The sequence below is a fragment of the Canis lupus genome, chromosome 33, assembly GCF_048164855.1.
Source record: "Canis lupus baileyi chromosome 33, mCanLup2.hap1, whole genome shotgun sequence".
In the NCBI taxonomy this organism is placed as follows: domain Eukaryota; kingdom Metazoa; phylum Chordata; class Mammalia; order Carnivora; family Canidae; genus Canis; species Canis lupus.
This window is the reverse complement of record NC_132870.1, coordinates 29,076,718-29,088,140: the sequence shown is the minus strand read 5'-3', so window position 1 is coordinate 29,088,140 and position 11,423 is coordinate 29,076,718. Positions and strand designations below refer to the sequence as shown.

Genomic DNA, 11,423 nt, shown 5'->3' with positions numbered 1-11,423 from the left:
CCTCAGTCCTCTGGATCCTTTGTGGGGTGGGATACTGGCAGGGGGAAGCTAGAGCAGGGGCCCCTCTTGCCCATCTCTGAGGGCTCTAGTGGTCAGAATAGTGAGCTGTAAGAACAGGTATAACCTGCACCCTATGAACTTCCTAACCTCATCTCTCCTCATATTTCCCTCCATTCCAGCCACATGGCACCCTCTGGCTTCCAGGCTGTTCTCTATTTGGCATGCTTTTTTGCAAATACTCTGTTTTCAGCCTTCTCAGAGTAGCCTTCCATTGCAGCACTGTTTGAATTGTAAGCCTGGGATCCCTGGGTGGTGCAGCAGTTTGGCACCTGCCTTTGGCCCAGGGTGCGATCCTGGAGACCCGGGATTGAATCTCACGTCGGGATCCCGGTGCATGGAGCCTGCTTCTCCCTCTGCCTGTGTCTCTGCCTCTCTCTCTCTCTCTCTTTGTGACTATCATAAATAAATTAAAAAAAAATTAAATTGTAAGCCTCTGCTTCCCCCTACATTCTGTCCCTTTTTCCTGCTTTACTTCTCTCTATAGACCAGTAATATTGTATATTCCATGTATTCACTCACTCGTTCCTTCATTTGTTCGTTTGTTCATTCTTTCATTGTCTGTCTCCCCTCATTAGAATATAATTTCCATTAAGGCAGGGATTTTTGTCTATTTTGTTTATCCTCCTATCCAGAACACTGCCTTATAACTAGTAAATTAATTATAAACAATGCTTGATTGATTGATGTTCAAGAAATAAAAGATCAGTGACAGGATTTTGTGTGTTCCCCTGACTTACATGTAAGGGAAATGCTAGACATTGGAGCAGTCCATCCTGGCCTGCATTGGGATGACCTGATCTCAGATGAAATGCAGAATTATGAGGAATGACAATTTTCATTTACCATCCTCCCTTCTTTCATCTCCTCCAAATTGTCAAAGAATAGGTAATTCCAGCGAGAATCCCATGAAAGAGAAGCAAAAACAACACAGATTAAAGGGCAGTGATCTCTTATCTTATCCAGAGGGCAAATGGGCAGCAAGACTCCATGCCTCTCTTCTGCTTTTCCTTTTTAGAAATACAATTGTGGAAATAACCAATCAGGAATAGACTTTCAACATAAAAACAGTGTAAAATCCCACTGAGGAAATGGAATTACAACACGAGTCAAGAAGAAATATGAAGAATATAAAACATTCAACTGTTAACAGAATCTATTCCTGTCTTTTTTCCTAAGGTTGCTATGTAGCTTCAATTTTATATATTTAAAAGGTGACTTTTAAAAATTATTCACTTCTTTACTGTGCTAGAAATTATATCTTTTGCAATGATTTAAATTTATCATGAAAAGTTTTAGATGATGATCTAAAAATGTGAAAAGGTCTACGAAGTCTTTCAAAAATTTTTAAAGGATATGCAAACAAAATATTATTTAGTTTTTAAAAAGGTTTATTTACTTATTTTAGAGAAAAAGAGAGAGAGAGAGAGAGAGAGCACAGACAAGAGTGGCAGAGGGAGGGGGAGAGAGAATCCCCAGCAGATTTCGTGGAGGGTGGGGAGCCTGGTGGGGTGTGATCTTGTGACTCCAAGATCACGACCTGAGCTGAAACGAAGCATCCAACACTCAACCAGCTGTGCCACCCAGGAGCAAAATCATATTTAAAGACCATTGTACCATACCACTGTTTTAATGGTATATTGCTATAAAGGAGACTACCTCAAAATTTAATGGGATAAAAACAACTATTTTATTTTTTCTCATCATCCTTTGGGTTTATTACTCAACAAGGCCATTTTTTGTTGGTGTTTCTTGAGGTTTCTTGTGCATTTGCAATAAGATGGCAGCTGCAGCTGGAAGCAGGTGTCATCTAGAGAGGGGAGGGCCCATGAACCTGTGGCCAAATTTATTCCAACAGCAGTTTTTGTAAATAAAGCTACTGGAGCACAGCCATGAGTGCTCATTCAGGTATTGTCTAGGGCTACTTCTGCACTGCTGGTAGGATTGAATAGTTTCATCAAAGACTATATAGCTAACAAAGTCTTTATACAATGTATACTAATATGCAGTTAACTGAATTTTCTTTAAGGCCATTTGTTCTTTGGGAATGTCAAGCTGTAAGCTTATTCTCAACTCAAGAGAGAGAAAAAAGCAAGCATGCATGTGAGCAAGTAAAGCCCTCAGAGTATTTGCACAGTCTAAGGAATACAGAGGCTGAATGAATATTAGGGGAATTCAATCAATAATTCTGATCCCTCTCCTCTTTAATAGTAGGTTGATGCCTAAATTATCTAGGGGATTGCATAATTTAAATACCCTGTAATGCAGAGGAGAGTGTCTTTGCTCCTAACTAGTTTAGGAAAGCTTTTCTTTCACTGGTCTCCCTTAAGAAGGAAAGGAGGCACGCACCTCTTGGCTCTGGGCCCAGGTAGGTGGACCAAAAGCTATGTGCAAGCAGGGATGTTCCCCCTTAGTGATTAACAATTTGTTCATACATATCCAATTTATTCAGCTACAAATATTGAGAGTGAATTGGGCTGCATGAATTTTACTTCTTTATACAATCTCTTTCTTGACAAGGCATTTGCATGTTGGTTCTTATGTTTGGAATGTTCTCTCTACTTGTCACCCAGCTAAAATCTATTTATCCTTGCCAGGATATTAAATATCACTTCCTCAGAAAAGCCTACTTCACCATCTTGTGAGGTTTCTTTCTTGCCCTGTTTCACAACATTGTAGTTTCCCTTTATAACTCTTATCCCAAAGTGTGCAATTAAAAATGTGTTGGTTTCCTCATTTAACATGGTCTCCCTTATGTGCCGTGAGAGCAGGGAAGAGTCCGCTTTGTTGACTATTGTGTATACAATAGTATATGTATTTGCCCAAAAGCACAATTTCTGGAACATAGTAGTTTCTAATAAATATTTGCTGAGGAAACCAATGAAAGCGAAAGCAAACTGTAACAATATAAACATAGTGGCAAAAACTATGTAATCCTTCAAATTAACCAGAAATATTTAAGATTTACTCAAAATTATTGTATTATTTTGGAAACCAGAAAGCATCTTTTGATCTAGAATTATTGTGCGTCTTATCGTTTAGAAATTCATGAATGCTCTTTTCTACTCCTGGTTTAGAATACAGTGTTTATCACATCTAGTTTTCATTGTTTAAAGAGATGGAATTTATACTTTTCCAAGTTTTTAAATTGTTTTCCTCTACATTCATACAGATTCAATAAAACCTTTGTTTTGTATTTTATAAAATCAAATCCCAGCATATTCACAGAATTAAAACACATTTATTACAATTTTCAAATATAAGTGATTATCAAATATGTCCCAGATATACATAGAGCTCTTGAAACCAAGAGCATCATATTTAAGTTGTGATGATAGACTATAATTTGAATAACAGCCAGTGGCTTGCTGGAAATATTTAATAATCAGCTCCCAAGGAGGGAAAAGAGTTTTTGTACCATTTGCTGATTTCCCAGGTATAAATACTTCCACCATGACAATTTCAGGGTACCGATCTGAAAACAGAGCTGGGAAGAGATGCGCACAATTGGCACTTGCAGCTGGAATGATCTGGCTTTACACACCACCAGTTCTATTGGTAATACCTAATAATTATAAACTCTTATCAAACTCTTATAAACTAAATAATCCACACTAGAGAAAAACTATAATATTCAGCCCTGCTTGGCAACCTTACTCCATAAGAATAGTATATGATTTTAATTGGTGTGATAAGAAATAGTTTATACTTAAAGCTGGACATAGTTCTGACTATCAAGATTCTGGGAACCCAAGCTCCAAATCATCAGGGTAAAAATTTTAAGTATGTTATTATATTGCTGAAAGTAAACTTAATTTACTTAAACATATGGAGATAGTCTGCTTTTAAGGGTGGAAGACCCCCTTCCCTCATCCTTCTAATAGAATTTATAAGCAATTCAATGGAAGAAGAAATACTAGACTTTAAAAAGAAACCACTGACTACATTCACATGTCTTTTTAGGAACCTGTCAAGAATACTTAAGTCACACACACAGAACTGGATTCAATAAAAGCTTCATTTTGCTTTTTACAAAATCAAAAAGCAGAACAGTGCAGAATTCATTTTGGTCAGTTGGGCAGAGTTGGTATTATGTTCATACCCATCTATGCTCTTCTCGATCTACCACTAGAGGATGAATTCTGCACTGCTATGAGTGCTGGGGTGGGAGGGGGAAGCTGGACTAAAGTGTGTGGGGAAGAGGTTAAGAGGAGAGGCATTAGCTAGACAGCTGAAGAAGTGTGGCCTGTGGTCAAGAACTTTGGTGGTTAAACTAACATAAGAAATGGCTCACTGATTAGGCACAGCTCACTCATATCGTTAATGTTATGGAAATTAGCATGCCTGTGTCTCCCCTCAAAATTGCAAAGTTGAAACCCTAATCCTCACTGTGATAGCATAAATAACGGGGGAGCCTTGGGAAGTAATTAAATCTTGAGGGTGAAGCCCTCTTAATGGCCATCAGTGCCTGTGTAAGAGACACAAAAGAGCTTGCTTCTCTCTCTGCTCTGGACCTGAGGATACAAGGAGACAGTGCTTTGTTAACTAGCAAGAGGGCCCTAAGAACTCAATCTGCCAGCACCTTGATCTTAGCCCTACCAGTCTGCAGAACTGTGAGATGTTTGTAGTTTAAACCACGGTCTCTGGTAATTAGTTACAGTGGCCTGAGCAGACTAAGACACTCAGAAGCAATACTGCAACCCCAGTAACTAAACTTAATTATTTAAGTACCATATTTCAGTGCCAGCTTATGAATTTAGAAACAATCAGCATGAATCAAACGATCAAATATGTAAAAATGCTCTCAAGGATTAAAAAAGAAAAAAAATTGGAAATAACCTAAATGTTCAAAAGAAAGAAATAAATGCCACATATGCAGATGCAGCCATCAAAAGCTGTAAAGTGTAAAGCTGGTCACATGTCTTTGGGTTAAGTGGGTTGAAAATTTATATGCCTCCAATTTTGATTTAAAAAATCTCTCCTATGCCTAGGAAGCAAAATGGGAAGATCTCAAACTGTTTAATGATAACCTGCATACTAAAATTAAAGGGGATGTTTTTCAATCAATTTTTCCACATTTTTTTTAAAGATTTTATTTATGTATTCATAAGAGACACAGAGAAAGAGGCAGAGACATTAGGCAGAGGGAAGGAGCAGTCTCCCTGCAGGGAGCCTGATGCTGGACTTGATCCCCAGGACCTCTCCAGGACCCGGGGATCACCCCTGGAGCTGAAGGCAGATGCTCAAATCACTGAGCTACCCAGGTAGCAAATTGTCTGCAATTTGCTATACATTTCCATACATTTCAAATTGTCTGCAAAGATTATTTTATAAAGTAGAATGTTCCAAATTTTTAAAGGTTAAGCCATTTAATAGTCTTTGAAAAGTATGTAACTTTCATGTTTTAGCTTTCTCAAATTTGTTAACTGACTCATTTTGCTGAAACTTAGTAGTACTCACCAGTTAGACTGCGTTCAATCAGTCCTGCAGCACTGGGTGGGAGAGAGAAGCGCCCAGACAGGCAAGGACTCGTGCTGAGCTGGCAAATGGAGGCTGTCCCCTCCACAGCTAATATTGAACAATTATCTCAAACCTTTCCAAAACTAAATTAGTCTACAAGGCAAGCAAACAACTCTATTAAATGTTAAGGCATTGGTTTTTTATTGTATTTTGAAAGTACTAATTTTTTCATTCTTATACTCAATACATCCAGGATCACCAAACTTGTCCGTGTAGTATGCATCAACCTGTCATGGTAAAATGAGAGGTTAATCTACCTCAGAATCCAATATTTTAGTTATATCTCCAGTAGAAATCTTGTATCATGATTAAACATCACAGGAAGTAATTGTATTACTCTTGCTGCTTAACAAGCCTTAGGATTGGCAGGTGTCTGGGGAAACCTAGTGGAACTCAATGGTCTTGAGACTATGTTGACAATAGGAGCCTCAGCTATTATTTATCAGGCATGGCAGTCATTCGAGTTCAACCACTTATGTATATCATTTGTAAAAATCCTAAAAACAAAGGACTCTGGGTACTATCACACCCAGATATTTCCTATTTCCTTAGGGAAATGTGTGCCTATTTCCTTATTTGTAAACTAGAGATAATATAGGTGTCACAGGGTTCTTAAAGGGATTCAGTGAAGATGTTAAGTACTTTGAAGTGTCAGGCACATGGCAAACCCAATGCTAGCCATCACGAAGATGTTATCAAGGACTGTTGTTAAAAAAAGTTTTACTGTTTGAGTTCCTGTGTCAGCTTTCCTCTTCTGTAATGTCTGAAAACTATCAGTAAGTTAGCTGGCAGTGTGGCACAATGAGTATTTGGAGGTCAGAAAGATTTTTTTCCTTCCTAAAAGCAGTCATTTTTGTTAAGAGGAAAACAGTCCTCTGCCCAAGACACCTAAGTTGCATCACATCAATGAGAGGAACATCTAGACTAAGAAAAAAGGTCAAAATACATAGAATTCTTGACTTCTAGATTTCTTGGCTTGTACCAATAATCTGGGGAGCTCTGGTCTTGACTCTCCTTTGAAATCCAAAATAAGTTTGACGTGATCTGAAAAAATGGTCTTGGAAGCCAATTTAAATGAAATTATGTATGTAGAGTATTAGAAAATACTTGGTACAGTCTAAGAACTGTAAGAATGAGCTATTATTACTATCTTTACATACTTCTATATTACTAAGAGTCATTAGAAACAATATTACATAGCTCTCAAGAATAAATATAATTAAGGCCCATTATTTTAATTTTCTGATTATAAATTCAACATCAATCAGAATTTGAATTTCACTAGATGCATGACATGAAGTTTTATATATAAGGGGAGCTTGCTATTTGCTGAATATGGAGTTGAGTTCTTCAAATAGACCATTTTGAAATGAAGTCAACTAAGGAAATGGGAGGGTTTAAATATGATGTAAAAAAGATTCCATTCTAAATAACTCATTGAACACTGTGATTTCTGTCCTATCGATGTTAGTACTGAAGGAGATTCAATGGAAATGATTAATTGGAATTAAAAGGAACGTCTGGATATAAGGGCCACTTTTCTCAAACCGTCCCAAGTCTTCAAGAGCTGTCATCAAAAATTTTTATCACTGACTTCCAATTCCTGTCTTTCAGAAAAAGTAATCAACTAAAAATCATGAAATCCCCAGACACCACACAGAAACCAAACATGTATACTAACAAATTACAATAGCAATAACAGATCAAGCTTTTTGATTTTTATTACTCAAAAAAATCCTCATTTTTTTATTTAGCTTTCTGACTCTGTGCTTGTGCCTTCAACACTTTCACAACGATTTTCTGCTCCTCAATAAGGAAAGCACGCTTGATCCTAGAAAAAAAAAAAAAGTTAAATGAATACTGGATGAAACCCAGCATAGACTAAACACGCAGGAACTAAAATTAAATGGCCAGACCCATTCAGCTGAAGGTCTCCCTCCTACACTGGAATTTAAAAGCAGGATAATCCCTCAATTCTATGCTAATTGCAACTGCCCCCTTCTTCTGAGTCAAGAAGGAATTACAGGTGCGGAACCACATGGGTTAAAAGATACCAGCAAGAGGTACTTTCTCAAGTGTAAAGGTTCTACAGCCTGTCTGGGGCCAACTGTGCCACTTACTAGCTGTGTGATCTTGGGCAAGTTACCTTCTCTGTCCTAAGGTACAGCAGTTAAGTTCATACCCACTTTACAAGACTTTTGTGAAGATTCAACTTGGAAGGAGTTGTAATTTGTGTTTTAAACATCCCTTTAGAGAGGAAGTGTATTTTATTAAACACTATTATTACAGTGCATAGGACCCGACAAGCAACAGGTGCTCACTACCATTTGTTAAAAGCAAAGTTACCTCTAGAGAGAAAGTACTCATTTAACTGCCACAAAAACCTGTCCCACCTATGCTCTTTACTGGCATCCCTGGTTATCTATCTAATGACCCAGCCTAAAATCCCTGGGATTTTGGACTCCTTCAAATCTTCTCAATGTAATTACATTACAGAAACACAACTAATGGGATCCCTGGGTGGCTCAGCGGTTTAGCACCTGCCTTCAGCCCAGGGCGTGATCCCGGAGTCCCAGGATCGAATCCCACATCAGGCTCCCTGCATGGAGCCTGCTTCTCCTTCTGCCTGTGTCTCTGCCTCTCCCTCTCTTAAAAAAAAAAAAAAAGAAAAAGAAAAAAGAAACACAACTAATGCCACTCTTATTCAGGACCCTTAAAAATTTCCTAAACTTACTCAAAGACAATACTCCTCTCAGACTCACAGCTAATACTAACCTAAGGACTACCAGCAGGTCTACATCCAAATCTCTAAGTAGGCTTGAAAATTGTATTTTTAATAAATGCACCAATGATTATGTTTAACAAACCAAACACTGGTAAGAAGCCAAACTCCTCTAGCTTAGACCTAACTCATGACCCTTCATCTCCAACACGCTGTTACAATCTCATTTCTCATTCCTTGCCTCAATGCCCTTTCAATCAACCTCTTTTTTTTTTTTCAATCAACCTCTTGACCAACATTTAAACCTAAACATTCAGATACTACCTCAAATACCCATTGCAGAGTCCCAGCTACCTTGAAAGTTGTTCTCCTCTAACTTCATAGTTCAGATTTCTTTTATTTCATGCAAGTTACACTTACCTTTATTTGTATAACATGCCTTACCATCCCCTTACAAATCAACTCCTGAAAGGCAGAGTGAACTTGCAAAGTTTAGTGCCAGATTTGGTTTAGAAACTAGCTCAACCACTTTATAGAACTAGCTGAATAAACTGGAGGAAACCCACTTTCTGAACCAGTTCCTTAACTTGTGAAGACCAACCACCTCACAAATCCTTCCACTTAGTCTTTAGAGGCAATGAGATTAATAAAAAAGCCAGGGTCTCAATAAAAGCTAGAATGAATCCCAGTGCTGTTCCTTACTGGCTATATGAATTTAAACAAATGTTGGTTTCTTCACAGAACAGAAAAACCCTTCCCCGATAGGTAACACGTTTATCATAAAAAACAGGCAATAAATGTTACCATTATAAACTCCATTGCTTCCTCTCCTACCTATGCCGCTACCAATCCTTCCACGTAACCAAAACGCCCAGTCCTCTACCTGGAATACTCTCATCTTCCAGAACCCTCCTCCCCAACCAGCTTTTAGATCTTAATGTGGTTCTAGCCACACTACAACTACATGTAGTTATTTTGTTCCCACACTTTTAAGATCTCCTATTCTCCATCTACCGGACCAGTAACTAATAGTTTACCTGCCTCTCCCACAAAACCAAGGTCATTTTAATTTCTACGTCTAGCATAAGGATGCCCCCAAATCCTAAATGAATTAATTTGAACCAGTATCATTTATCAGTCTGCACAACACCAACTATCCCTAATCAAGGAAGGCATCTAAAATGTACAACTTTCTTTTAAATTTCACCAGACTAACAATGATTAGCATACAATGGAACAGACACATGCACACACACATTTAAGAAAGTCCATTAAAGAGTTATAGTTACCTGTCACGAACACACTTAGCACACATGGAACCACCATAGGCCCTGCTGACATGTTTTTTCGTTTTAGACAATCTCATAAGGACTTTAGGTCTCACCGCACGAACCTGCACAAAGTCAATGTTGAGATTATTTTGTGATGCTTTCAAAGAAACGGTCCTGGGTTAGATATGTGACAAGTATAAACAAGGTCACAACAGGAAATGCTATTACTGATTTATCTGAAAGGCATTTCACCGTATCTGTCATATAGGCTTTAAAAGTCTGTGTTCTTGACAGACTCGGATCATAGATGCTTAGTACTTCTCAATCTTCCTAGTGGTGACCTCTCATTCATTCCCTTACAAGCGTATTAGCGCTCACTAGTTCTTGTTATTCACAGCAAAAGAATAAACTTACACCTCGAAGTCGGCCAGGACACACGCCACATGCAGACTTTGGCGCTTTCCCAACCTTCTTGGTATAAAGGTAAACGATTCTATTGCCAGGAGTTCGGGACCTAGGAAGTGAGAGAATAGGGAAGAGCTCAGCATTCTGCAGAGTAAAACAACAATATGTATTTTAAATTTTGGAAATACTTACAGCCTAGTTTTGTTAGAGGCTGTATTGTAGGACAGCCTACGACGGTATGTCAAACGCTGAACCATTCTGAACGCCTAGAATAAGAATGGAGTAAAACTGCATTGTAGAAATAATTCAAACCTTACAACAAAAAGAGTATCACATAATTCATACATCCCATACGTATACTTTTTTATACAATAATCCTTAAAGTATCTGATGAAGAGAATTCCACTATTTTAAAACGATATACTTAACAGTGATTAGTTAAGAATGCTAGGAGGCCCACGTTTGTTTTCCTGACAGTAATCAATGATGGCACTTGGTTAAAATTTGCCAGACTTATCCCTCAAAAAAGCCTGATTCTGTCTGGAGTGGTGTCCAGAAAAATGCTACAGGCACGTTTAGAAGAGTTTTTAAAGGAACACTAAGTTCAATCCTCAACTTATGGCATCCACCCGAATCTACTGCACAAAGAGCTAGCTTGCTTCCGGGTCTCTAAAAGTTTTTACTGAGTTCACAGGGCTGTCATTAGGATTAAACGACAGAAACTAACCTGCTCAACCTATTGCAGTGCCAGTCACACAAAAGATGCTCAGGGCTCAGTGTCTTGCCCCAAAGTGGCATGCGGGACAAGTCAAGAGCCAACTAATACTTATTTTAGTATCAAAGTGTGAATTAGGGGATCCCTGGGTGGCTCAGCGGTTTAGCGCCGCCTTCAGCCCGGGGCGTGATCCTGGAGGCCCCGGGATCGAGTCCCGCATGGGGCTCCCTGCATGGAGCCTGCTTCTCCCTCTGCCTGTGTCTCTGCCTCTCTCTCTCTCTCTCTGTTGTCTCTCATGAATAAATAAATAAAATCTTAAAAAAAAGAAAAAAAAAGTGTGAATCATGGCATCTGGTTTTGTTTTGTTTTGTATCAGCTGGAATACATACTGAATAGTATCACTTAGCAAACTGGATGAACATGAACATGAAACCGTCAACAAGACCCGCTGTATCCCTGACGTCGGGATCGCTCCGTCACACACGATGGAAAAGGAACTAGCCGGCATTTGAGGTCAGCTCCTTCCTAACGTTACTCTAAAACAGAACCGTCAAGACACCAAAATCGACGCCGAAGGCCAACGCGAGAGCTCCAAGGAGCCACCATTCCGCTCACAGCTTCAAAACCAAGACAGAATACTCCCTTATTAACACTTTTATCTTCCTCGCTATTGGCCTTGGAAAAGAAAACATCTTGAAACGACCCGAACATGCCGGTCGTCCGCCCTCGCACA

The 11,423-nt window shown here is 38.8% G+C and overlaps 1 protein-coding gene across 4 annotated transcripts in view; it reads right to left on the bottom strand.

Annotated features, from left to right (window-relative positions):
* Positions 1 to 7,280: 7,280 nt before the first annotated feature.
* Positions 7,281 to 11,423, bottom strand: part of RPL34 (ribosomal protein L34) — a 50,761-nt gene continuing 46,618 nt past the window's right edge. For 2 of the 4 annotated variants that reach the window (XM_072810711.1, XM_072810712.1), the window contains exons 2-5: positions 10,168 to 10,241; positions 9,985 to 10,084; positions 9,589 to 9,692; positions 7,281 to 7,408 (exon numbers count right to left, since the gene is read on the bottom strand). In XM_072810711.1, coding sequence (XP_072666812.1) covers positions 7,324 to 7,408; positions 9,589 to 9,692; positions 9,985 to 10,084; positions 10,168 to 10,232 — 354 coding nt within the window. In that variant the 5' untranslated portion in view covers positions 10,233 to 10,241 and the 3' untranslated portion in view covers positions 7,281 to 7,323. Of the gene's footprint in view, positions 7,409 to 9,588; positions 9,693 to 9,984; positions 10,085 to 10,167; positions 10,245 to 11,079; positions 11,222 to 11,423 lie in introns of those variants that run through there. The other 2 variants (XM_072810713.1, XM_072810710.1) reach the window with 2 other exon arrangements.